Source organism: Tauraco erythrolophus, chromosome 8 (assembly GCF_009769465.1).
Source record: "Tauraco erythrolophus isolate bTauEry1 chromosome 8, bTauEry1.pri, whole genome shotgun sequence".
In the NCBI taxonomy this organism is placed as follows: Eukaryota; Metazoa; Chordata; class Aves; order Musophagiformes; family Musophagidae; genus Tauraco; species Tauraco erythrolophus.
This window is the reverse complement of record NC_141472.1, coordinates 22,615,314-22,643,091: the sequence shown is the minus strand read 5'-3', so window position 1 is coordinate 22,643,091 and position 27,778 is coordinate 22,615,314. Positions and strand designations below refer to the sequence as shown.

Below are 27,778 nucleotides of genomic sequence, written 5' to 3'. Positions count from 1 at the left end.
GCCGGCGGGAGAGCGGGCGCGCCCGCCACGTGCGGCGCCGCAGCCAATCCCGACCGCCGCGGCAGCACGAGACACCACCCCCGTTGCCACGGCGGCGCGCGGACTCTGCGGAGGGAGCGGTGCTCTGCGCCGCGCTCGGCAGCCATGAGCGCGGTGCTGGACGTGCTGTGGGAGGACAGAGATGTCCGCTTCGACATCTCCCCGCAGTGAGTGTCGCTGCGCTGCCCGCTCCTTACAGCAGGGCGCTCGGACCCGTCCGTAGGCTGAACGCTGTCTGTCGCTAGGCCCGGCGCGGCCGCCATCAGCAGCGCGGTGCATGCTGGGGGCCTTCCCGCTGCGGCGGCAGGGGCCTTGTCACGTGACCGGGCTAGGGGCGGGAGAGGCCTGTGTGGCCGCGGGGAGAGAGGCGGGCTGGTTGGGCGCCTCTTCGGTAGGCGGAGCCTGGTCACCGTCTCCAGTCTATGAAAGAAAATATTAAAAAAAAAAACCAAACAAAGTTTTCACACCGGAGGGCTGAGGGAGGGCTGTTCTTCCGTCGGCCGCCGATAGTGCTGCTGGGTGCTGGGGAGTGAAAACGAGCTCGAGGTGCGTGTCTGAGGGGGCGGTGCCGGTCGCTGGTGCGAGGACTCCGTATCCTCGCCGTGGTGTCGGCAGCCTGAGCTCCCGGAAACGGGCCGGGGCGGAAGGGCCGACACGTACCCCTGGCGGAGCAGCGCTTCCTCACTGCGCTGCGGCTCACCGCGGGTGGGCTGTCAGTCCGCTCTCAGGCATAGAACTTCTGCTCTGGCTTCTGCGGCAAAACTCTGCGTGGCTTCTGTACTGTGGAGCTGCAGATTAGCAGTTGGTGATGATTGTGGGGGTGGAGGCTGAAAGTGTGCCATCATGCTTCATCTCCCTCCTGCTCAGTGGACCCTACTGAGAATACTCCATCCCTCAGACATGCTGCCTGCAGTAATTGATTGTAACAGTATCTTGGATGTTTAAGCAGTTCTGTCTTACTTTCCTGTAGAATTGTCACGTAGACAGAGCCTGCTTCCACATTTTCTTCAATGCTAATGTTACTATTCTCGCTACCTCTTGTCTAATATCTTTTGTGCTGTTCTGGTGGTGCATTGTTGAGTCTATACCTAGTGTCTTGATCCTGTTCTCCACTATTATCTCTTGGAATTCCCTTCCTGATAATGCATTTTGTTTCTGTCATGCCAATACACTGAAAGAGTTTGGGCTGCTTTACACAATGCAACTAAAATACTGCAAAATGTCACACTACATCTATTGTTATGTATCTCATAGAATCATAGAAACATAGAATGGGTTGGGTTGGAAGGGACCTCAAAGATCATCTAGTTCCAACCCTCCTCCAATGAGCAGGGACACTTTCCCCCTACATCATGTTGCTCAAAGCCTCATCCAACCTGGCCTTGAACACTTCCAGGGATGGGGCATCTACAGCTTCTCTGGGCAACGTGTTCCAGTGCCCCACCACCCTCTGACTGAAAAATTTCTTCCTTATATCTAATCTAAATCTGCTCTCTTTCAGTTTAAAGCCATTACCCCTTGTCTTATCACTATGTGCCCTTGCAAGAAGTCCTGGTCCAACTTTCTTCTAGGCCAACTTCAAGTACTGAAAGGCTGCTATAAGATCTCCCCAGAACCTTCTCTTTTCCAGGCTGAACAATCCCAACTCTCTCAGCCTGTCTTCATAGGAGAGGCACTCCAGCCCTCGGATAAGTCCTTCTCCTCAGGGCTGCTCTCAATCCATTCCCTGCCCATCCTGTACTTGTGCTTGGGATTGCCCCGACCCATGTGCAGAACCTTGCACTTGGCTTTGTTGAACTTCATGAAGTTCTCTCAGGCCCACTTCTCCAGCCTGTCAAGGTCCCTCTGGATGGCATCCCTTCCCTCCAGCATGTCCACGACACCACACAGCTTGGTGTCATCTGCAAACTTGCTGAGGGTGCACTCGACCCCACTGTCCATGTCAGCAATAAAAATGTTAAACAGTGCCAGACCCAATACTGACCCCTAAGGAGCACCACTCGTCACTGGCCTCCACTTGGACATTGAAACATTGATCACAACTCTTTGAGTGTGACGATCCAGCCAATTCCTATCCACCGAGTGATCCGTACATCAAACCCATGTCTCTCCAGTTTAGAGACAAGGATGTCATGTGGGACAGTGTCAAATGCTTTGCACAAGTCCACATAGATGACGTCACTTGCTCCTCCCTTATCCTACAATGCTGTAACACTGTTGTAAAAGGCCACCAAATTTGTCAGGGACGATTTGCCCTTAGTGAAGCCATGTTGGCTATCACCAATCTCCTCCTTATTTTCCATGTGCCTTAGAATAGTTGCCAGGAGGATCTGCTCCATGATCTTGCCAGGCGCAGAGGTGAGACTGACTGGCCTGTAGTTCCCTTGGTCTTCCTTTTTTCCCTTTTTAAAAATGGGGGCTATGTTTCCCCTTTTCCAGTCAGTGGGAACTTCATCGGACTGCTATGACTTCTCAAATATGATGGATAGCGGCTTAGCAACTTCATCTACCAGTTCCCTCAGGACCTGCAGATGCATTTCATCAGGTGCCATGGACTTGTGCACCTTCAGGTTCCTTAGATGGTCTCAAACCTGATCTTCTCCTACAGTGGGTGGTTCTTCATTCTCCCAGTCCCTGTCTTTGCGTTCTGTGACTTGGGCAGTGCAGCTGGAGCTCTTGCCAGCGAAGACTGAGGCAAAGAAGTCATTGAGAACCTCGGCCTTCTCTGTATCCTGAGTAACCAAGTTTCCCATTTCCTTCCGGAGAGGCTCCACATTTTCCCTAGTTCTCTTTTTATCACTGACGTACCTATAGAAGCTTTTCTTGTTGCCCTTGATGTCCCTGACCAGATTTAATTCTCTCAGGGCTTCAGCTTTCCTAACCTGATCTCTGGTTGCTTGAACAATTTCTCTGTATTCTTCCCAAGCTACCTGTCCCTGCTTCCACCCTCTGTAGGCTTCCTTTTTGTGTTTGAGTTGGTCCAGGAGCTCCTTGTTCATCCATACAGGCTTCCTGGCATTTCTGCCTAACTTCCTCTTTGTTGGGATAGGCTTCTCCTGAGCTTGGAGGAGGTGATCCTTGAATATTAACCAGCTTTCTTGGGCCCCTCTTCCCTCCAGGGCTTTATCCCATTGTACTCCACCAAGCAGATCCCTTAAGAGGCCAAAGTCTGCTCTCCTGAAATCCAAGGTAGTGAGCTTGCTGAGCACCTTGCTCGCTGCCTTAAGGATCTTGAACTCCAGCATTCATGGTCACTGCAGCCAAGGCTGCCTTTGACCTTCATATTCCCCACCAGCCCCTCCTTGTTGGTGAGAACGAGGTCCAGAATGGCACCTCTCCTCATTGATTGCTCTATCACTTGGAGAAGGAAGTTACCATCAATGCATTCCAGGAACCTCCTGGATTGCCTATGCCCTGCTGTGTTGTCCCTCCAACAGATATCTGGGTGGTTGAAGTCCCCCATGAGGACCAGGGCTCGTGAACGTGAGGCAGCTCCTATTTGTCTATAGAGGGCCTCATCCACCCGGTCCTCCTGGTCAGGTGGTCTGTAGCAGATCCTCACTATAATGTCACCTATCCCTCCTCTCCCTTTAATCCTGACGCATAAGCTCTAAGTCAACTCCTCATCCATCCCCAGGCAGAGCTCCATGCACTCCAGCTGGTGATTGACATAGAGGGTGACATCTCGTCCTCATCTCCCCTGCCTGTATCCTTCCATTCCAACACTCCAGTCATAGGATTCATCCCACCACGTCTCCGTGATGCCAATAACATCACAGCCGTGGTTACACAATTAAGTGGTTAGACCAGTTAAATGAAGCATACAGTAAGGATACTGGTGCTCTGGTCACCCGGGACATAGAGAAGGCTGAGGTACTCAATGAATTTTTTGCCTCAGTCTTCACTGATAAAGCCTCTTGTCTTACCACCCAAGCTGTGGAAAGAACTAGCAGGGACTGTAAGGATGAACCACCGCCCACTGTACTTGAAGAGCAGGTTCGGGAACATCTGAGGAACTTGAAGGTGCACAAGTCCATGGGACCTGATGAGATCCATCCGCGGGTCCTGAAGGAACTGGCGGATGAAGTTGCCAAGCCACTGGCCATTGTATTTGAGAAGTCGTGGCGGTCTGGCGAGGTCCCCGATGACTGGAAGAGAGGGAACATAACCCCCATTTTTAAAAAGGGGAAAAAGGAGGACCCGGGCAACTACAGGCCGGTCAGCCTCACCTCTGTGCCTGGCAAGGTCATGGAGCAGATTCTCCTGGGAACCATGCTAAGGCACATGGAGAGCAAGGAGGTGGTGGGTGACAGCCAACATGGCTTCACCAAAGGCAGATCGTGCCTGTCCAACTTGGTGGCCTTTTATGATGGGGTGACAACATCGGTGGACAAGGGTCGACCAATGGATGTCATCTACCTGGACTTGTGCAAAGCTTTTGACACTGTCCCGCACGACATTCTTCTCTCTAAACTAGAGAGGCATGGGTATGATGGATGGACCACTCGGTGGATAAGGAATTGGCTCAATGGCCGTACTCAGAGAGTAGTGGTCAACGGCTCGATGTCCATGTGGAGACCGGTCACGAGTGGCGTCCCTCAGGGGTCCGTGTTGGGCCCGGCCCTCTTCAACATCTTTGTCGGTGACGTGGACAGTGGCATGGAGTGCACCCTCAGCAAGTTCGCCGATGACACCAAGCTGTGTGGTGCCGTCGACACGCTGGAAGGGAGGGATGCCATCCAGAGGGACCTCGACAGGCTGGAGAGGTGGGCCCGTACCAACCTCATGAAGTTCAACCAGGCCAAATGCAAGGTCCTACATCTGGGTCATGGCAATCCCAGGCACAATTACAGACTGGGTGGAGAATGGATCGTGAGCAGCCCTGAGGAGAAGGACTTGGGAGTACTGGTGGACGAGAAGCTCAATATGAGCCGGCAATGTGCTCTTGCGGCCCAGAAGGCCAACCGCGTCCTGGGCTGCATCAAGAGGAGCGTGGCCAGCAGGTCGAGGGAGGTGATTCTCCCCCTCTACTCTGCCCTCGTGAGACCTCACTTGGAGTATTGCGTCCAGTTCTGGAGCCCCCAACATAAGAAGGACATGGACCATTTGGAGGGGGTCCAGAGGAGGGCCACGAAGATGATAAGAGGGCTGGAGCACCTTTCCTATGAGGACAGGCTGAAAGAGTTGGGGCTGTTCAGCCTGGAGAAGAGGAGGCTCCGGGGTGACCTTATAGCGGTCTTCCAGTACCTCAAGGGGGCCTACAAGAAAGATGGGGAGAGGCTGTTCAGGAGGGCCAGTTGTGATAGGACAAGGGGTAATGGTTTTAAAATAGAGGGAGGTAGATTCAGGTTGGATATTAGGAAAAAATTTTTACCATGAGAGTTGTAGAACACTGGAACAGGTTGCCCAGAGAGGTGGTGGATGCTCCATCCCTGGAGACGTTCAAGGCCCGGTTGGATGAGGCCCTGAGCAACCTGATCTAGTTGGAGATATCCCTGTTCCTTGCAGGGGGGTTGGACTAGATGACCTTTGAAGGTCCCTTCCAGCCCTAACGATTCTATGATTCTATGATTCTAAGCAAAACACACACAAAACCGAAACCCAGACCACACCCTTTGTGGAAAGTTTAGCAGAGCGTTTCATATGCTGGTGATATTTCTGATATTTCCTTTGCCGGCATCTGTTCCTTCCTGAGCCTAGCTCCACTCCTTGTGACCTAAAAGCACAGCAGACGACAACAAACTCTATCCATTAAAAATGAGGTGAAAGCAACTTTTCTGATGTTTCTCTCCCGTTTTCACACACTTTGTCCCTATTTTGGGGTATAGTTTGCTTGGTCACACTTGCTACATAATTATTTATTTACTGTTATAATTTAACAATAGAAGTATTACTATTTTTGATACACCAGATGTAGTGATGACAATTTCAGGTATATAATGTTTATTTGCATTCATGTGTGCATATGTGGATTTTTCATTGTATGATGCAATAAGCAAAAAAAGGAGAATGCAAAGCAAAGTGCAGAAATATAAATTTTACTTTCTTTTGGTAAGGATAAAGCAAATCTATTTTTCATTAGGTATTTTTTTCTTTTTTTTTTCTTTTAGACAAATGAAAATGAGACCTGGAGAGGTCCTTATAGACTGCTTAGAGTCTGTTGAAGATACCAAAGGAAACAATGGAGACAGAGGTAACTGCATACTCAGGGAAATTGTAAACTTTCCAATGTTTAACCAGTGTAGGTTCATGAAAACCCTATCTGGTTTCCATGGAACTTGGTATCAATGGTCTGTTGCAGAAAATAGATGCTGCCTATTTCACAGGTCTATCTCCCTTTGGAGTGTTTTCAAATAGGATCTCTCATTCAAAGTTATAGGAAGGTGATAGTCTTGTCTCAGAATTGTTTAGAATTTAAAGCCTTGTAAGAATAATCCGTTTGTAAACATTGCAGTGATCTTTTGCTGCAATCCTGTTTAATGCTTAGTTTTTCCTAACCTGGTTTAAACCAAATCAGTAAGAAATATACAGAGTGTGTGCAAGGGCATGAAGCTGCCAGCATGCTGAGATGACCCTTCCTGGGGTTGGATGTGCTGCTGTACAGGGTACAGAATCAAAGAAATTTGCATGTGACATGAAGGGGTGAGGTTATTCATGGAGACAGCTGGGATAGTTAACTCACTGCCTCCCCCTTCTCCTCCCGGAGCAGTTCTGCACTGATTGTGTCTCTGCGTTTTGAGCAGAGGCAGGTGGATCTGAAATCAGTAACTGTTCTTGATTTGGTTTTGAGGAATGCTGGTATATATTAGAGGTTGCTTCATTTGTTCCTTGCTGGATTTACTCTCCTAGCATTCAAAAAAAAAAAAAAGGTTTAATGATTTTTCTGCTGGGATGTTCTCTACTTTTCTTCTTTTTCCTATGAAGGGGAAGGAATATTCTGGTGTTTCAAAACTAGAGGTAAATATGTGCGACAGAGCGGAACCATAATTTAATGGAAGTTATAAAGATTAAAAATATCTGCACTCTTTATTTCCAGGTAGATTGCTTGTGACAAATTTGCGGATTATTTGGCGCTCATTGTCATTGCCCAGAGTCAATCTCTGTAAGTATCATCTCCTGTTAAACGACTGCAGATTTTGTGTTTCCTTTGTGGTGGCGTGCTATTCTTTCACAATAGTATCGATTGCAGTACAGAATCGTAAAGTATAGTTCTATTGTTCTGTATCTTACTAATGAATCTATTTGTAATATAGAATCTGTTATAATAATTCATAGCAAAATATTAGTAGTCGATGTTAATGTCTTAGACCAGAAGTTGAAGAGTACTTCAGACGTATTTTTCATTTGGCCTATGTGGGATTCATTTGTTTTTCTAGAAAGAAACAAAAATTTGAGTTTCTTCACACCTTGCTTTACTCGTACCTCGTTGCCCCTTGTTTATTCACATTCTGTATTGTCCCACAGTTTTTATTCCCCACAAGTACCTGCCTTTCCAAATTTACTATTGTAAGCTCTGAATAAGCTTCTAATTTTAACTGTGTGAGTAGCTAGCAGCTCTACTCATATTTAATTTAATTTGCTGAAAAATGAGCAGGATGCACTTACTTTCTACCCAAATTATTTCCAGTGCTCAGTTCCCAATGGCCAGTCAATGTTGAAAAAATCTGTATTCTCTTCATAATGTATATAAACTTATGCCCTTTGCCTGCTTGCTCTTCTGTGTTTGCTCTCTCATACATGCACGCACATACAAGTGTGTGCACACACACTGCTACTTTTGTATGTATTTATGAAATTAAAAAAAAAATTGTTTGCTTGCATATTTAAGTTTTAGAATAGACCTTTCTAGAGGAGATCACAAAGAAACTTATGGAGTAGTTCGGCCATGTAGAAGCTCAAGGAAGCTAACCTGTGGCTTTTATAGTTCAAAATATTCTCTAGCTTTCAAGATACTGCATTATTTCTTACACTAAGGGAATGTATAGACAAAAAATGTAATATTTTATTGGATGTCATTTTTTACCATTGCTGTTTCTTTTAGTTTCAGACAATTTCTCCTAAGCAACCTAGGAAATAGTCTTTTTCTAGTATTTTCATAAGTATTAATTCCATAATGACTGACTATTCTTACCTGCATAACTGCTGCCACATCTGAGCTTTTGGAGAAGCAGAATCTTCCCTAAGCAAATTCTTTTTCTCCTTTGCCTGTTTTTTTTTTTTTTTAGCCTGGCTGTGCCACTATTGATATCAATAGCAAGATTGTCTTAGACATTCAGATTTAGCCCAGCACTATTTTAATGCATCTGTTTGTTTTAGGAAGAACAGCTGGGATTGTTTCTGCTTTTATTTTGTATCAGAGCACTACTGTAGAAGAGGCAAAGTGAAATTTATAACTGTTTCTTCCTCCTCTTCTTTTTGGTTGTGGGTTTTTTTTTTTCCCACTTATACTTTCCATTTTGCTACTTTTTTTCTTTGTCATCTCCTTAGGTCTTCTTCTACAAAACATTATGTCGATGTAGAAAGTTTTATTTATAAAGGTAAAATTTACATGCAACAACATGATGAAACAGACCTTCTTGAGACAACAGTCAAATGCTGAAACAAGGGAAATTCTGATTAGATCTTAGGAGAAAAACATTCACAACGATGTCAAACAGTGGAACAGGCTCCCAGAGTGCTTGTACAATCTTCTTTGGAATTACTCAAAACTCAATTGGACAGTACCCTGAGCAGTCAGATGGAGTTGGTTGCGCTTTGACAAGAGCATTGGACCAGACAACCTCCCAAGGTCCTTTCCAGCTTAAATTAATTTTGATTTTGTGATGAGGCCATTAACCACAACTTGTAATTCTCACAAACAGCATCCAAAGCTGTGCTACAAAATTCAGTATTGTACTTTGTAATTTTGACTATTATTTTTTCTTGTTCTCAGAATTGTTCTTTTTTTTTCTCTCCTCTAACTTTTAGCTGTTGGTTACAACTGCATTATAAATATAACTACAAGAACGGCCAACTCAGTAAGTTTCAAAAAATACTTTTTAAAATAATAAAAGAAGCCGTAATTCATTGTTTATACTTATTGCACTATAACAACTATATGAAAGCTTACTTACAAGAACAGTAATGGAATAGTAAGGGAAGTTTAGTTTTAAAAGTTGAGAGTTTTACACTTCTGTAGGAACGTGGGTTTTGTCAGTTTCCTAAGGCAGTAAAACTTAATGTAGTCAAACTGTTGAGTGGTTCTTCTCCCCTCTAGGTAAGTCAAGCAAATGTTGGTTCATTGTGTCTAAATTTAGCAAAGGTCTAGAGTAGAGCGGCACTAATTTTGTGCAACAAAGCTCTCAAATACATAGCCTGAATTACGTGCAACTGTGAAGCCATTTTTTTGGCTTGCAGCAAAGAACTAGCAGGGAGATTATGTAGGTTCCCTGGGCAGCCACATGGTAACAATGTCAAAAATACAGTTTCAGTCATGATATTGCAAATGTAGACCAGCCAGGCTTCATTAGTTTTGCTGTTGATGGAACTGCTAGTTTCCTTAAAAAAAAAATGAATTCAGTTGAAGACAGCAGTAGATCAGTGGTAGAATCGGGATTACATCTTCAGATATACTATTTAGAACAGAATTTGGAAAACATGTCACGATTATTTATTGCCTGTACTATATATTGTCAAAATGTGACGTTTCATTTTTTCCTTACAGAAATTACGAGGGCAGACGGAAGCTCTGTATATATTGACTAAATGTAACAATACACGGTTTGAGTTCATATTTACCAATGTTGTCCCTGGGAGTCCCAGACTCTTCACTTCAGTTATTGCTGTACACAGGTAGCTACTTAAAATAGTGTTTGTTCACTTACAAAATTCAGTGAATCAAATATGTGGGATTACTACTGCCGATGGACTGAGTTTATAACTGCCTATATTTAACATTCAGTAAACTTTCCCAAAAGAGGAGAACACGATTCCTGGAAGGAAGGGAGAAAATGATCACAAATTCTAGTAGATAATTGTGGATAATGAAAATTAATGTGTATCAATACCAGTCATTGATTACAGTTTATACACCTTATGTGCATAAACTATCTGAACAAATAAAAGTACAAAAGAGCTAATTTCAGTGTGCATTTTCTATCTATGATTTCTGTCTATAACAATTTCCCATAACTTTGCACCATGTAGTGGAAATGAAGAGTTAAATCCTGGTCAAAGTTCGAATTGCCTACAAAACAGTGGATGTTTCCCACCTGAAGATAAGTCATCTGAATGAATGTGTGCATAATACATTACCCTAGGGTTCTATTTAAGAGTTACGGAGTACTGACCTACGTATATTGGATGTTTGTGACGTAACTGGCACTGAAAAATAAAGGATTCTTGATGTCCATACTATGTATAACATGGGACCCAGAAGACTTATGGTTTGCAGTAAAAGCTGGAAGATGACTATCGTAAGGAAAAGAAAGAAATAGTATACACATGAACAATACAGGAGATCAAAACAGATGTCAAAAAAACCCTTTTAAGTTTAAAGATAATTTCATTAAGGAAAGCTGAAATATAATGGTTTATGTTGATGAAGTTTTAATAGTACTCTCATTTTTGTGCAACGTGGTGATAAGAAAAGTTGAAAATATACAACATTTCATATTGGTGCTAAAACAAACAGTAAAGATAATAGAAAACACTGAAATGGTAATGTGTGGTTTTTATTTTTGTAGAGCTTATGAAACTTCTAAAATGTATCGTGATCTGAAGCTGAGAAGTGCATTGATTCAAAACAAGCAACTGAGGTTATTACCACAAGAACAGATATACGATAAAGTCAGTGGAGTTTGGAATTTATCAAGTGACCAGGTATAGTGAAAAATGAGACTACGTTGACTACAGCAAAGTTAAAACGTTTTGGCTTTCAGGTAGCAATTGTACTACTGTAGTTTTGTAACCTCAGAGGAATAAATACTCTTAATTCAGTTCATTAGCTGATGCGTGCAGAGAAGCTGATCCCATATATTTGCCACTCAGTACAGCACAGTCTCTTTTTGGCAACCTGAAGCCTACGTGACTTGGCTAATATGCAAGGAACTGGATATCTAGTTCCTGTTAAAAAGATATGAGTCCAAAGCTCTGTATCATCCTGAAAGACAATCACGTTGTTTCCAAAGTGCTCTGCTGAATATTTGTGTGTTTACATGCAGCTTAGACTACAGTGTAAGACTCTATTGTCTTTTGATTACTGGAAATTGAAAATATTGGAATAGGAGTCTATATCTTGGAAAAATATAAAGGCTTTAAGGAAAAAATAGAAAACATTTCTGTTTTTTCACAAGGCATTAATTGCAAGCATTTCCCAGAGCTATGAAACAAAATGGGAGCTGTCATTTCTGTGTGTGCAATTTTAGTCCAGAATGGTAATATGATCCATCCTGACAAGCTAAAAAGTTCTTTCCTCTGCATTCCCTTGGCACACATCTCCACAATTGCCTAAGTTTAGCCCACATGCCATGATACTTATGCTATACGCCAATTACAGTTCTGTACAGTTAAGAACACTCTCAGACGCTTCGTGTACTCCCATGAGGTCCGCTGTGCTGTGATCTGATCCTGCTGTGCTGCAGTAATAGGAACTCCCAGCTATTTTCACCTCTTGGGTGCTGTATCCTTTAAAGATTGGCTCTTACTTCCTTGCAATCAGTAGAAGCATTTCAACTGGTTTTGATGGGAAAGCATCAGGCTTTTATTGAATTAAATATGAAGCTGTATCTTGCCTGTGTTTAAATGGGTAGCAGTAATCATGATGTTTGGAAAAAAGGCTCTATACTGCAGAGAAGTTCTAACATACTTTTTCTTTAATAGGGAAATTTGGGAACCTTTTTTATTACTAATGTGAGAATAGTTTGGCATGCAAATATGAATGACAGCTTTAATGTCAGCATACCGTATCTACAAATTGTAAGTATCTTAAAACAACCATTTTCAAAATGAAATGGCATAAGTTCAAGTTTTTAGTTAACACTCTTGACTCACCAAAATTAGTGTTTCATGTCCCATAGTCAGGGAGGAATTTAGTTTTACCAGCATCAACCACAGGGTAGATTTTTTTTCTGTTCAGATTAATTGGAGGATTTCATGGGCTTGTATTTCTAATTTTCACACTACTTACTATTATGCTTCGTGCCACTTACATACACTGAGATTAATGATCTGTGAATCTGATCTTCAGAAATGAACTGTTACCACTGTTATCACTTCTGACAAAAACATTTTTCCCTGAGGTTTCACCAGTTGAGAATTTTAATGGTAGATAGGAGGGAATGCTGGTAGCCAAGCTTCCAGAACCAGTAATTGTAATCAGTACAGTGTGAAGAAAAAAAAAAAAAAAAAATTAAAAAATAGATAAAGCAGGTGTTAATAAAGTAGTTCCAAAATTTTTAACGGTTGTTACCTCTTTACCATTAGCGTTCAATAAAAATAAGAGACTCCAAGTTTGGCTTGGCGCTTGTGATAGAGAGTTCTCAGCAGGTAAGAAACTTTAATAGTCTTTTCTTGTTGGTTACATTTTTATATGTAATAGTTCTCTAATTCTGAAATGTTACAGGGCTACTTTTAAGGTACTTAAGAGTATTCCTTCTGTGTGACCTTTTGAACACAACTTATAAAAAGTCCTCTTTGCACTGCCTAAAATGTCTGTATGTTAAGGTCAATATGGCTATTGCGAGTTATGGTTTCTCTAAGTGAGGCAATAACAGGCCAGCACGACTGGTTAAAATAAAGTAAAACGACTGTTAAAAACAGTATCTTCTGACAGATTATCTTTGGGATCTAATAACTTCCATACTTAATTAAGACCACTATTTTTAATCTTTTTCACTTGTGTATCTGTTTTTCTGTAAGAGATAAATTTATTTTTCTTCAATTTGACCTTAATCAGCAGTGCTTTTTATGGTGATTGATTTTTTTTTTTAAACTTCAACTGACTTTATTTACTGTATCTGAAAGCTTCTTCAGTAACATCAAGATCTAACAGACTAAACAGGAATAAATCATTGGGAAGTATCACTTCTGAATTTCTCCCACCCTTGTTTGCTTTTTCTTTTTCTGTGTAAGCAGTTTGTTTCCCATTGTCCTGGTTTTAGCTGGGACGGAGTTAGCTCTTCTTTTTAGCAGATAGCATCTAAATGGCTAACAGTTAAAAGCTTATTTACACAGAAACATTGTCATTGCTTTTTATTTCCCTCATGGCTTAAGTGGCAGAATGAAAATACCGAATACAGATAATGTTTTATCAGCAAACTGAAATTTGCTATGATTAAACTGCAAATCTCCATCAAGGGGAAAAAGTTGTTTAAATAAGCAACACTAATACATATATGTCTTTTTTTTTCTCTCTTACATAGAGTGGAGGATATGTCCTTGGTTTTAAAATAGACCCTGTGGAGAAACTACAGGAGGCAGTGAAAGAAATTAATTCACTTCACAGAGTTTATTCGGCTAACCCTATATTTGGAGTGGATTATGAAATGGAAGAAAAGGTACTCCACTCATTTATTTTAAATTAGATACAATATTGTCTTAACAGTGACAACAAAAATATATTAAACATTTTTGATATATAGATTTACTTACTTCAGTGTTTTAATTTGCAGCCTCAACCTCTCGAAGACTTAACGGTGGAGCAGGTTCAAGATGATGTGGAAATAGAATCTGATGAACATACAGATGCTTTTGTGGTAAGCTGCTTCACAGAAAACTAAAAAAAATAAAATAATTCCTGTTTGGTTATTCAGTTGTAAGCGATGTGCACCTGTAATCCTCTGTGAAAGATAAGCTAAAACTGAACTTTCTATATTTAAAACACACCTACACACCTTTTATTCAAAATCCTGATTACTACAGGAATTTATTCTGTGTATGTTTTTTTAACTTTAGAAAAAACTATTATTCAAAATGAATAGCAGTAGATATTTAAAGTAGTAGTTGTATGTAGTTTCTCAACACACCAAGATCAGGAATAGCTTGAAAACCAGCAGTATAATACAATCAAATATATTATATGAAAATAAGTCTTCCTTCTTTTGGAGCAGATTAATAAATGGTGGTATCGATATGCTCAACATTCATCTAAGATTCAAACTTAAGAGATTTTTAGAAAGGCAGCAATAATTTTGAGTCAGTCCTGGCAGCCTTTGCACTCCTGACAATACAGGTTTGGAAAATTGTATTAGTATCCGTCTCTCAGTATTTCAGGAAAATTTACTTCTAATTGCATTATGTTGCCCAGGAGCTTGAAGACCTTCTTTCTAGGAATTTCCACATTTACTGTGCAAACCAGTAAGACCTTATTGCATGATTGACTGCACAGGTAGACTGCACATGTTTTCAAGTGCTAGCCTTGACCCAGTGACAACTGACATGTTTTCGTAATTCTCTCTGAAATTTGGTAAACTAGCAGTACTAACACCAATCTTATTTCCACCCTCTTTTCTTTCGCTATCATTTATCGATGCAGATAAGCTCTTATCCGTTCCTTTCTCTCTTTTTCCTCACTTTTGGCCATTTTTTCTTTTTGTTTCTGCACAGTTTTATTCAGTCTTCAACATAACTGAAGACCTTTTTCTTAAAGGTAGATTCTGTTTTCTCCATTGATGCTTTTGTCACCTGGATTAAATAACGGTGCTTTGCATATTCTAAAACAAAAACTGGAAGCTGTAAATGACTAGAAGGTGCTTGCTATAGAAGACACAGCTCATCCAGGACCCAAGGACTGGCTCCACACCAATATTCCATGCCACTTGATGACTCTGATGCTGTTCTGTAGAATCTTGTATAGCTTGAGATCCAGCTGAGCAGGAAAACGGTTGCTTTGCTGCCCCTTGCCAGTCCATAGGGGCAGCTCAAGCAAGCTCAGGGTTTTTTTTGGTAAATATGAAGATCTACAGCCTGCTGGTCCAGAGACTTCTAGAGCTGTGGATGTTTTCAGAGATCCCAGTTCCTGAAGACTTTGAGTCTTAATTTCCCTGCACACAGAAGAATTTATTTTCCAAATCTCTGAGAGAAGAATAATTTAGTTATCTGTTCAGTTACTCTGTGTTTATTTCTTAGATTGAGTATGATATTAACTGACTTTGCTATTACTTAGATATTTTAAGTAATTTTTTGAAATTGTATAATAAATGCTGTTGCACATAAGGCAGACAGGATGCTGTCGGTTTGCCTTCATATTAAGATTTTATTCTATATAAAGTATTTTTCAGTGCTACAAATGTAATATGAAAATTTTATCATTTTACCATTTCAAAATTTTGTTTATTATGATGGAAAATTCAAAGACTGATATTTAATGAAAAATACCATAATCACCAACTCCTGTTAGAACACTTTTGTAAATTATTTCAACATAGGAAAAACTATCTTGTTTATAAAACAAAAATAACAACCATACAGATTGTTTTGCTGAAGAAAACTTACCAATTACAGTTTTGACCCCAAGAAATTAGTAGGTTTGATTTTAGACTGTATTTGTTTTTCCTCAAGGTTGTAAGTTGTTTTTTCTTTCTTTTGCAGGCTTACTTTGCTGATGAAAACAAGGTAGGAAGATCTTTTTTCATACTGTCAAATTCATGTTGTTAAAATGAGATGATCAAGTTTAAAAGTAACTTCTGTTTTATTTTCTCTCATCTGTTGTACATTCAAAAAAGCAACATGATGGGGAGCCTGTTTTTTCAGAAGAACTAGGACTTGCGATAGAGAAGCTAAAGGATGGATTCACACTCCAGGGACTCTGGGAAGTAATGACCTGATTTAGATTGGGACACATTTGTTTCCTAAGCATGGAAAGACTCTCGGTTCTTACTGTGCTGGTGAGATCTGTAGAAAATAATTGAGAAATACTCGAGTAGCAGAGAAAGAACATACCAAAGCTCAAGGGCAGGCTTTAGATTAAATGCCCTCAGGATATGTCATAAAGATTCCTCAAAGCCCTCATACGTGTAAAGGCTTTTTATTTATTCTATTGTTTCTGTAAGTGATGGGAGTACAACAAATACCTAGTGTAAGAACAGTGCGGCCCCAGCTGCTGGTGGAAGCCCTGCCCCCTGCAGGCAAGTGCCAGAAGCCCCACCCTTTCTCTGGTCACATGGTGTCAGGACCAGAGAAGTCCGTCCCCTCTTCTTGTCAGGTTTGAAGGACCTGGAGGTCCCTCCCCACTTTGTGCGTGGCATCTGCCGTGTTATTTCAGCTGCCCTTACGTAAAATGCCTTGCCCACATGTTTTCATACTGCTTGGCTGACAGTTTCATACTGATGGGCTGACTCTGGTTTTTGCCACCATTTCATGGGAGGTAGCCCCCATATTTTCTTACAACTTCATGGCCCATGTGTTTACGTACTGCCCTGTGACTGGCTGCCAGGACTAGCTGCCGCCTGCCATTTTATGTGGCAGTGGTTCAGCAAAGGAAGCCCCCCTCTTCCTACCTACATGGAGGCCACCAGTTGTGATATGGCAGTGGGTGGTATTAGTTTGATGCTCAATTTAAAGAATTCATGTATTTATACACAGTGATGTATTTTCTCATAGTGTTTATGTCATCGTATGCAGAACACTTTGTATCTAAAGCATATTGGCTGTGTCACTGCAGCGGTGCTGTGTTACTGATAACTTTGACAAAAGCAGTACTGTTCCAAATATTAGTTTTCATGTCTCATAGTTTTGTTAAATGTTCAGCACATATCATTCCAGGTACTTAATCGTAATCCAGATATCCTCATACAGAGTTTTTTGTCTTTTTTTTTTTTTTTTTGGCTAGAGCGCTTTTTTTAAGGAATGACCTAGAAAAAAGTGCACACGCATATAGATTCTGTGGCTGAGTCATTAGACCTTTATGATGTTATGTGTTAGAGAGAAATGAGTCATTTATAGTTTAAAGGAAGATGCAGCTGTTACGTTTTCTAGTGAGATAAGACCTCCGCGCTGTTTTCTATAAGTGGAAAAAGTCAAATGAGCTCTCCTCTCAGCTGTTGTTTTAGCAGCTGACTGTTGTAGTAAAGTAACTGTGGTGTGAATATAATTGTGGTGTTTGTAGAAAATCTTTCAAGGAATACATTTTAATGAAATACTACCTATATTGAAAAGCAATCATGATTTCAATAAACTTTGGTAATGTTATACCTCATTGTAGATCTTGCATTCAAACAGTTGTGATTTGGTCTTGTTTCCATGACATTCAGAGATCATTCTACCATGTGGGTAAAAAACATTCTCTATATGGGCAAAATACAGTCCTTCATCAAGGTACATTAAACAATTCAGAATTTCAAATTTGGTTTGGATCTGTGTTACCACCTTTAATGAAAATCTAAATGTTCCCAGTCTAAATTGTGAGACCTTCAACACATGCGTAATTTTTCTAAATTCACATTCACTTTTCAAAGTACTTGTCTGATTTGGGGCTTCTTTAGTTTAAATTCAGATTTTTGTTTTTAGATTTTTTAAATTACACATCTGTTAAATAATGTTAATATGGTGGATTACATGTTCTTCATTCTCTGTTCTACCTTTCCTATGTACTGTTTTGGCTTTAGTTTAACAGCAGTTAACACCACTTCTAGTACAGTCAAATTTAAAAGGACTGATAATGTCTACAGATTATCTGAAATGAAGAATTATGTGTATTAAGGGGGAGTGGAGACTTCATTTTAAATTATTTTTGAAAGCAGAACTTTATCTGAATAATGTATATTTTATGTCTGAACAGTAGGGTTTTCTTTACAAATAAATACAACCAAATGGATATTAAGAAGAAGCTCAAAATTAATTTCAAAGTCTTATTATGAATATTGCAGATGTGATATGGGTATGCAAAAGAATAATCTTAGAGCATAGATAATTGATGCAAAGTTCTGAAGTTTTTTAATATATTTGTGACTGTAGCAATGAGATGTATTAAGCAACTCTGAAAAAGTGAGCAGTAGTTGCAGCTGACAACTTGATTAATAATATTTCTATTTCAGAATATTTGGTAACATGTATATTACGATCTTGCTCATAGCTGTCTGACTAAGGGTCAGATTCTGCTGTCCTTACTCATGTCAAATAATTTCTTACATTGCACGTAATCTCATTGATTCAATGTGGAGAATGATGGCAAAGCCTGACCGTGGTCACTAAAAGCAACAGTTGCTTCTTTCAGTCTTTGACAGCTGCAAGAGCAACTCTTTTTTTCCAAACCATCCATCCTAAATTCCGACCTGCAAGAGTATGTACCTATATTTAGCTAGTGAGATTAAGTGGCAGAGGCTTCAGGCAGGGCAAAGCACATTGGTCTGCCTTTTTTACAGACAGACCTTTGGGCAGACAACAGCTAGAGCTTTCTGCTCCCTCCCCTTTCCCAAGTATTTGCAAAATGGATTCCCAAAGGGAACTCACTGAAGAGCTCAGACTTTACCAATCCACCCTTCTTCAGGATGGCCTCAAGGAACTCCTCGAGGAGAAAAAGTTTATAGATTGCTCTCTGAAAGCTGGTGACAGAAGCCTGCCCTGCCACAGATTGATTCTGTCAGCATGTAGCCCTTATTTTCGTGAGTATTTCTTATCTGAGCAAAATGAAGAGAAAAAGAAGGAGGTAGTTCTAGATAACGTTGACCCCAACATCCTGGATATGATTGTCAAATACCTTTATTCAGCAAGTATTGATCTTAATGATTCTAATGTGCAAGATATTTTTGCTTTGGCCAGTCGCTTTCAGATCCCTTCTGTGTTCACCGTGTGCGTCTCCTATCTTCAGAAGAGGCTTGCTGTTGGTAACTGTCTGGCCATCCTTCGATTAGGTGTTCTGCTTGATTGCCCAAGACTTGCATTTTCCGCCCGTGATTTTGTCTCAGATCATTTTGTGCAGATCTGCAAAGAAGAGGACTTCATGCAGCTTGCCGCACATGAACTGATCTCAGTTATTTCACCTGACAGCTTAAACGTAGAGAAGGAAGAGCTGGTATTTGAAGCGGTAATGAGATGGGTCCGAACAGACAAGGAGAACAGAGTAAAGAGCCTGGGGGAGATTTTTGACTGCATACGATTTCGTCTTATGCCAGAAAAATATTTCAAAGAACATGTTGAGAAGGATGATATAATTAAAAGCAACTCAGACCTTCAGAAAAAGTAAAGATTATTAAGGATGCTTTTGCTGGAAAACTGCCTGACTCTAGCAAAAGTACAGACAAGTCAACCAAAGGGGAAGTGAACGGCGATGTAGGAGATGAAGATTTACTGCCTGGCTACCTAAACGACCTTCCCAGGCACGGCATGTTTGTCAAAGACCTAATTCTCCTGGTTAACGACACTGCTGCAGTAGCTTATGATCCTCTTGAAAACGAGTGCTACCTAGCAGCCCTGGCAGAACAGATTCCCCGAAATCATTCCAGTATAGTCACCAAACAAAATCAGGTCTACGTTGTTGGAGGACTGTATGTGGAAGAAGAGAACAAGGATCAGCCTTTCCAGTCATACTTCTTCCAGGTATATAAGCTTTATATTTGTTGGTGCAATGATAGGTGCTTACAAGAGTTACTGAAAAGTGTTCTGAGTCTGTGCAAGGGAGTTGTCTAGTCTCTCGGTATGGTCGACGGAGAGAAGTATCTACAGAGAGCTATTCCTGGCTCAGAGACATAAATGAAACCAGGGGGCTTGCATCTTTTCTTTCAAGACCAAGCCCCTGGTGACATCTCAGAAAAGATTTAAAGGATTAGTATATTATGCCTATTGAAGGATTAGTATATTATACCTAGGCACTGGCTTTCATTGTTTAAGGCCCAGATTCTTCATGGTACAGATGCCTAAATTTAAGCCTAATAACATTTGTGTAAAATACCTTTTGTGAATTTCTGTTAACTTCCTTGAGAATTGAGTGCTTAGCTGCTTTAGATCTAGTGAGGTGCCTTTTTTTGCATCTGAAATATTTTTACGACAGCAGTAATGTGAATATTTTAAATGCCACCGTTGTTATTAAAATTCCAGAAGTCCTCTTGTCACATCTACCTTTGAAAACCTAAGGGCATTCTAAACAACATAATTTAGAGGTAGAAGGTTGTTTTATTGGCAAGCTGTCAGTGTCAGTATGCTAAATACCATGTTTCAACTGAGACTGTAATTTTATATTTTTGTAAATCTGTATAAATGTAAGGCTGAATATTACAAATTGTAACTTCCACTACGTATTTCAGAAAAATTAGCGAAAATACAATTTGGCATGCTTAGCCCATAAACTAATTCTGTTGTGTTTTTAGCTACCAGGCTATATGCTTTGAGGGGTATGTAAGCTATCTCATGATGCAGTATGCTACCGGCCATGTCCTGTCTTTAGGCACATTGGCCTAAAAGAGTGAAAGTAGGTCCTGTTTGAATGTGAGATAAAGCAGAGTGATAAGCAGTGACAGAATTTTAAAGCCTTCAGATATTAAAACCCACAAATAATAAGTGTTTATAGGAGTATGGCTCACTGTGGTTTCACATACAATGAAAGAGTTGGTTTCAGGCATTCGTTATAGCTGTGAGAGGGAAGTCTTAGTTTCTTAGAGGGGGATTAACTGTTTAATTTCCTTATGTAGGTGTGAATCGCTAATCACTGATGTGCAAAACTTGTTACAGAAATACTCTTTAGAAATAGAAATACTGTGTTGATGTCATAAAGTATAAAATCCAGAACTGAATAGTCTAAGCCTCAGGCTACTAGAAAGGGGTCTCTGAAAAACTAAACCTCAGGATTGATACTAAAAATTGATGGAGTTTTCAGTTTCCTACTTTATATGTCTACATCCATTTCCTGAAATCCTGCTCTCTCGTCATCTTTAAGCTTGCTTGCTGCTGCTACTGCCTAGAGTTAAAATACCTGTCTGCATTACCCGCGTGGCTGTTGTTCCCTCTAATATGTTAATGTGGTGCCAAACTGATTGTCACTTACTGATCTCCCTTTCTCCACCAGTGGAGCACCTGTTACCATTTTGTTTGGTAGGTAGCAACCTGGGAGAAAACAAGGCCACCACTGGCTCAGAAATGCATGACTAGTGAGTGTATGCCCTGTCATCAGTAGATATGTCATCTCCAAGACTGATTCACTAAGCATGCTGTGATCTGTGATGGGTGCATCTTCTCATCATTACCCCACCCAGAACCAGCTACTGGGGCTACTGTTTTGTTTGTTTTTTCTTCTCTCCTCCTTCTGCTACTTCTTCTCAGGTGTTTTCAGCATACTGGATATGAATTGAGACAGTCATGGGAACACTTCAGTAGGGATGACATCAATATAATTGCCAGTGGAGCTGCACTGCCTGCCTTTTTTGCTTAGGACATTGTGCCTTCAGAGATCTCTGGAGCTTTTAAGGGTATTTGTGATGAAACACCAACTCCTTTGCTCTAGGGATTGCAGAAGAAACATCTGTGCCATTTGCTATGTAATACTTCGGGATCATTAAGGGGAACAGTGTGAGGATCTCTGGCATCTCTCAGCGTAGCGATGAGCGCAACCAGCTAAATGTATAGGGGTGGAATGGCGGGAGTGCCTGCTCTCTGCAGGTGGAAAGAAGAACAGTTTGTTTTTCCCAACATGTGATGGCGAACCCGGAGCGTAAGAGACTTTTAAACGAAGAAGAAGAGCTTAATAAAGAGGCATAGAAACTCTCTGAGGAGGGGTGAGGGTGAGCAGATGCAGAGAGTGCTGTGTGGCATTGACTCTGCGAGGTCTCAGCACCATGAAGCATGGACGGGTAGAAGTCATTATTCATTAGCTGCGCTGAGGGAAGGGTAGGTCGTTCAGGCAGGCAAGCGAGCTGTTGAGAGACACTGAGTGCAATTAGATTAATTCTGCAGAACAATGTTCTTTGTGTGGATTTTTACTGTTTGCCTTTCCTAACACTTCCTGTTCTGACGCTCTTTCAGCTGGATAGCATCGCTGGTGAGTGGGTTGCCCTTCCTCCACTGCCGTCAGCCAGGTGTCTCTTCGGGCTGGGAGAGTCAGACAACAAGATCTATGTAATTGCAGGCAAGGACCTTCGCACTGAGGAGTCTCTAGATTCAGTATTGTGCTATGATCCTGTGTATGTTTAAAATTTAATTATGCCCACTGAGGACATGTAAATAGCCCATTGTTAGTTGGAAGAGCCTAATGGTGACATTTTTCTTGTTCCAGGGCAATGAAATGGGGTGAGATCAAAAAACTGCCCGTCAAAGTATATGGCCATGCTACTATCTCAAACAATGGATTGATATATTGTCTTGGTGGAAAAACAGATGACAAGTGAGTCTCTTTCGTGACAATTTATAACATTATTTGGTTGGCTCTGTATAGGTTATATGTCCTCGCACCTGGAATTCAGGTTCTGTGGATGTGATTAGTGCTTTGTAGACACACAGATTCCCAGATTAGATACTAGAAGGGATCTCATGGAGAGGAACAAAGCGTTATACATAAACCCACACAATTCACCTTAACTAGCTCTCACTTGGAACAAGCCAAAAGTTCATTAGAAGTGATCACAGGTTTTCTTTTTCCTCCCCAGGAAATGCACTAACAGACTATTTGTATACAATCCCAAGAAAGGAGACTGGAGAGACCTGGCTCCAATGAAAGTGGCTCGCTCGATGTTTGGAACGGCTATCCATAAGGGCAAGATTATCATTGCAGGTGGTGTCACTGAAGAAGGCCTTACTGCATCTGTTGAAGCGTTTGATCTGACCACCAATAAGTGAGTGCAATATTCAAGCTATTTTAAGCCAGTGTTTTATCATCTAGGCTGTTAGGAGCTCTGAGATCACAAAGGTGTTCAGGTGCCGATACTCCCACTGAGGCACTCGGTCTACGCTCACTTCTGTAGCAACAACAGCAGCAGCAGCTTAAGGAGCTCGTATCCCTGGCCATTTTTCCTGCCCCACGTGCATTTTCTGTGCTAGCATAGCTACATCGCGCACACACGATCAAAGAGCTCATGTAGCAAAAATAACCCACTCTCTAATCTTTTTTTTTAAAAGTCTCATTACTTTCCCAATTGAGTTGACCAGACAGGTGTGCTGGCACAATAGGGGAGAAGTGGGAGAGGTGGGCAAGGGCCGCGTGATCTAGTGGAAACAGCACTGGCAATAAACGTGAAACCCAGCAAGAGAAATCAGGTGCCTGAACAGGCCTGGCTGAATGTCCTTCAGGTATGTGGCCTTGTGATGCCTTGCTGTTCGCTTATCTTGCTTCAGCAAGTACCATCTAGCACTAGTTAGTGACAGGCAGATAATTCTGCTTATTTATTTAATATGAAAACTCCAGGAAGACTTTCAATTTTAAGTGCGTGCTCTGAAATACTATAAAGAAAATGTAGTGACAAAATAGAGTAAGTCATGCCTGGAAATAGTTCACTTATTTGGTCCAGATACTTTCCAATATTCTTTCTCAGAGCCAGAATGCATTGCAGTCACTCACCATCTCTCCAATTTATGATTTTCCAGCAGTTAATACCCTCTGTACCCGTGTCTTCTTACTCCTAATTTTCCTTTTTGTTACATTTCCTTCCTATCATCTTATTTACAAACTTTCATTTAAAATAATATCAGTAAAGCTTTATTATGATAGCTCAAACTTGTAAGTGGTCCTGGATACACCTTTATTTTATTAATAAGCACTTCTGTTGTATATAAACACATTTGGCTGTGCTGTCTTCACTGACAGGTGGCACTGCAGCCATCAACCTCACAACAAAAGCTTTAGCTTAAATATATGCTATCCCAAAGAGACTTGCTTATAAAATTTAACAATACAAAATGTGAATAATGCAAGAAGTAATTCTATGAGGGAACTTTGGACTTTACACCTTCTATAGAGAGTAAAGGAAAGGTCATTTTGCTACCATCATGTTTGGCACACTCTTCTCTTCCATCGTTTAGAAACACGTGCAGCTTTTGGTCTGAAAAATCTGCAGGTTCTTGTCTTGGTTTACTCTGTTTTGTTACAGTCAGGTCACACAAGCGAGAGAGACAAATTAGCCTGTTAGTTTTGATGTTGGCATTATCGAGAAGTGGGATGTCTGTATGTTTTGTATGTTCATAGGTATGAATTTGCAGAAAATTTTAAATTATGCTAATGAGCTTCAGTGACTATTTTTAAACTCAAATTATTACGTCAATGTCACTTGAAATGAATAGGCATTTTGGAAACTATGGGGGGAAAATGAGCGTAGCTGGGGAACAATACATCTGTGTAAAGCCTATTACTGATGATGGGAGCAGGCGACCTGTAAGAAGTGGTCTCTGGGAAGAGATGTCTCTGTGGGGATGGAGACACTGAAGCTCACTGCTGATAAATCTTAGAATTTTTTCCTTCTACTAAGCTATTCACTCAAGCAGTTCTCAGTACCTGAATTTGTCACCCAGAGCTGTATTTTTAGTGCATTCAGTTTAGAATATTTCCCATGTGTTTGTTCAACTTAGGTTTTTCTTTTCACCTTTAGGTGGGAGGTTATGCCTGAATTTCCCCAAGAGAGAAGTTCCATCAGTTTAGTCACCTTGAGCGGAGCTTTGTATGCTATTGGAGGCTTCGCAATGATTCAGCTTGAATCTAAAGAATTTGCACCCAGTGAAGTCACTGACATTTGGAAGTAAGTTTAATTTTAATCACACTTTGCTGTTGGAAAGCCCTATCTAAAATGGAGGTTTGTAGACACTGGAGGGTAAAACTAGTTTTCTGTGTAACTCTGGAAACGAACCATAGCAGAGGTTGTAAAGCACTTGTTGACAGATAGAAATGTTTGTCAGAAAGTAACAAATAAACCTGGGACTTGGATCTAATGACTACTTCCACCTACTAATAATTTGAACAGTCTGAGTCATGATCTTCAGATACTTTTTACTCTTTAATAAAAAGAGTAGGTTGCCATATCTCTTGGCAGGTTTAGCCTTGTAAATGTACCATTAAAACATTCTTTGTTTCGTGACATTCTTATGCAGAAAAGCCTATACACAGAGGTTTGTACATATTCATGTGTTAATAGTCAAATGAGTAATTGTTCCAAGAGATTCAGAAATCCCTGTCTCCTAGGGTTTTTTTCAAAATCTAAATCACAGCAGCAGTGATGAAACATCACATCTCTGCTGTGACTCTTCAGTTGCTAAGGTAAATTCTAGATTTTAACTGGCTGAAGGATAGGAAGGATTCCCAGAAAAAACCACCTTTATATGTAAGAACCTGAAGGAATTCAGAAGGGATACTTAAGACAAGGAAGAAGCTTTTATAGTGTGGCACAGGCCAGCAACAAGCTTTAAGGGACCAGGAAAAGGACAACTCACATGCGGAAGAAGATATTTCTGTTCTGTTCTAGAAGAGAAAAGCAGCCTTTTGTTGCATCCTTCAGCACATGGTTGCTACAAGCTGTTGCAGCACGTGGACTATCCTATCCTTTCCATGTATGTGTGATGAAGCATCAAACTCAATTTTTAAGAAGCTATGTTCTGACCTTATTTTGTTAAATGCAGGTATGATGATGAAAAGAAGGAATGGATTGGCATACTGAAAGAGATCCGATATGCTACTGGAGCCTCCTGCCTGGCCACACGCTTAAACCTCTTCAAGTTATCAAAACTATAAAGAAAATGCTGGAAAATATGATATGGTGAGGGAGTTTTGATGGGCTCTTCTGGTTTTGTTGCATGAAAATGTCCCCAAATTGTACAGTTTTGTAGCAGCATATTAGTTGCACTGTTAACTGTTAAACAGTTCATCTGTCTGTCCAAGTCTTAAGATACTCACTAGCTAACCAACAACTGAGTTTTTGCCAACATTTAAAATACTGAAGAATTCTAGTTAACGTTTATTAGAATAAATGAAGATTTCAGAGAGAACTCCATTTTTCACTCTTTAAAATTGCCAATAAAACTAGTTAGACTTCCATACACTCAAGATAATCAGGATATTGGTAGCTTACCCTCAAAAGAATGCCCATGAACTAATCGTTAAATTAAATACAACTAGTAGGCATTTAATTTTATTCTAACTGGCTGTTTGCACAGTCTGATTTCCCCCTTCAGCATTGTATGTAAATCCTGCATTCTTCAGCCATATCTTGAAAATATTTTCATTAGAGCCTTCTAAAAATACTTTAGCCTGGAATTGAAGTGCATATTGAAAACAAAAGTGGCCTAATACTCTGCAGCCTAAGAAATGCCAATCTCAGCCAAAGCTGCCAGCCGTGAGGAAGGAGAGAGAAGTTCATGAGGTTAATAGCTCTGCTGTTTCACCTGCTATGTTTAGGCTTCTGGTAACAAGGATTTTCCACTTTTTTATGCTTTTATATTTATTTCCAAAGCAAATATTTTACGGAAGTTTTTCTCAGAGATCTGAGGCCATTAACAGGCATGAAAAAGTCCTAGAAGAACTGATCATCAGCAAATACCTACGGCAGAGAGGACTTTTCCATCTAATTAAGAGTTGATGCATTTTGATGTTGAAAATTTTAACAATTAAACTTTGTTTTTAAAACTATAAAAGTATCACTTGATTGTTCTCTTTTAGTGATCAGCTCATCATCACTATCCTGTTGACAGGACACAGATTTCTTAGTACAGCTTTTGCCCAAAACAGAGCACTCAGTTTTCTTAAAGTAGGGCACGCCCATCATTTTTATAGTGTCTCTTCAAAGGATTTCTCCATTGAATGAAGAAGGTGTCATAAATCTAAAAGATGTCATCAATCTCAATCTAATTACAACTGGTGTAGCAGGAAAACTGGAAAAGAAGCCTACCACACCTGACTGAATGGCAATTCCAACTATCAAATGACCCCTTGCATTGCCTTCCTAAGAGACAGAGGTAAACACATGGCAAAGGCACAGCCATCATGGCTTGTTTCAGTATGTTACTGTACACCGGTACTTAATGTGTGGGACACCTTCTCTGTTTTCCCCTTTTGGACCCAAATCTTCAACTGTTCTTAGCATCTTTTCACCGGCTCCAGTTAAATCACTGGTTTATACCAGCCCATCTGCTCTAACACTTGCTGACTTAATTTAGAAAGAATGACTGCAAAGGATCAAAAGCAGCACATTTTACTGAGATACTTTTACATTTTGCTTTTCTTAGATGCCCTTTCTGAATCCACTCATAGCAAGTTTTAATCCTCTTCCCATTGTGAATACTCATAACTTTATCCATACGTAACTGGAAGAGACCCAGCTTGGCACAGAGGTAGGCTTGGCTGGCTACCTAAAAAGCAGGGTTCAGCTCAAACACATGACCAGCCATGACTGATCACTTCAGCTACAGCCACTGCCACCTTATGCTCCAAGGTTGCTACTTGAAGGCCATCTGTACGGAAGCAGGGTCATGCCAAAGCCCTCTGACTTGCAGCCCACCTTCTGACATCCTAACCTATATTTATGATTGTCTTCTCCATTTTATGCAAAATATAGCGTGCATATAGCATTTCTTTGTGCTGTGCCTTCAGTGGCATTTCCACAAAGCACTCGTCTTCTACGTCTTGGAGCCCCTGTCTGTTTGATACCATAAGCAGATGGCCATCTTCTAGTTTTTTCAGTCTTCCCACAAACGCAAGGGCTGCCGCAGGGAGAGAGCACCTTGCAGCTTCGATCTGTTCTGTGAGTTTCTCCTGGCTTTTTGTTAGTGTCCTGACCTGTCTTCAGTTAATAAAACTATTTTCTTCTATTCCCGAGTAGTAAAAAAAGTGACAGCCAAGTGCATAATGGTCAATTCAGAAATG

General features: G+C 40.8%; 2 protein-coding genes across 2 annotated transcripts; both read left to right on the top strand.

Annotated features, from left to right (window-relative positions):
• The first annotated feature begins 124 nt into the window (after positions 1 to 124).
• Positions 125 to 16,028, top strand: BBS5 (Bardet-Biedl syndrome 5). Its single transcript, XM_086615784.1, has 12 exons — positions 125 to 206; positions 6,150 to 6,232; positions 7,076 to 7,141; positions 9,007 to 9,056; positions 9,743 to 9,870; positions 10,764 to 10,899; positions 11,899 to 11,994; positions 12,502 to 12,564; positions 13,440 to 13,574; positions 13,689 to 13,772; positions 15,607 to 15,630; positions 15,741 to 16,028. Exons 1-12 carry the CDS (start codon positions 145 to 147, stop codon positions 15,840 to 15,842), a joined length of 1,029 nt encoding a protein of 342 aa, XP_086471910.1. The 5' UTR covers positions 125 to 144; the 3' UTR covers positions 15,843 to 16,028.
• A 2,269-nt stretch (positions 16,029 to 18,297) lies between these two features.
• On the top strand, positions 18,298 to 25,763 carry KLHL41 (kelch like family member 41). The gene is given in 8 exon segments (XM_009981868.2): positions 18,298 to 18,347; positions 18,349 to 19,193; positions 19,196 to 19,551; positions 21,967 to 22,124; positions 22,217 to 22,324; positions 22,587 to 22,772; positions 24,519 to 24,665; positions 25,540 to 25,763. Coding segments are annotated over 8 exon segments (1,962 nt in total). The 3' UTR covers positions 25,652 to 25,763.
• Positions 25,764 to 27,778: the final 2,015 nt, after the last annotated feature.

Coding starts and splice junctions, on each gene's coding strand:
- BBS5 (XM_086615784.1), top strand. CDS start 145: ATGAGCGCGGTGCTGGACGTGCTGTGGGAGGACAGAGATGTCCGCTTC. Junction 10,900..11,898: donor GGAATTTATCAAGTGACCAG/GTATAGTGAAAA, acceptor TTTCTTTAATAG/GGAAATTTGGGAACCTTTTT. Junction 11,995..12,501: donor GCATACCGTATCTACAAATT/GTAAGTATCTTA, acceptor CTTTACCATTAG/CGTTCAATAAAAATAAGAGA.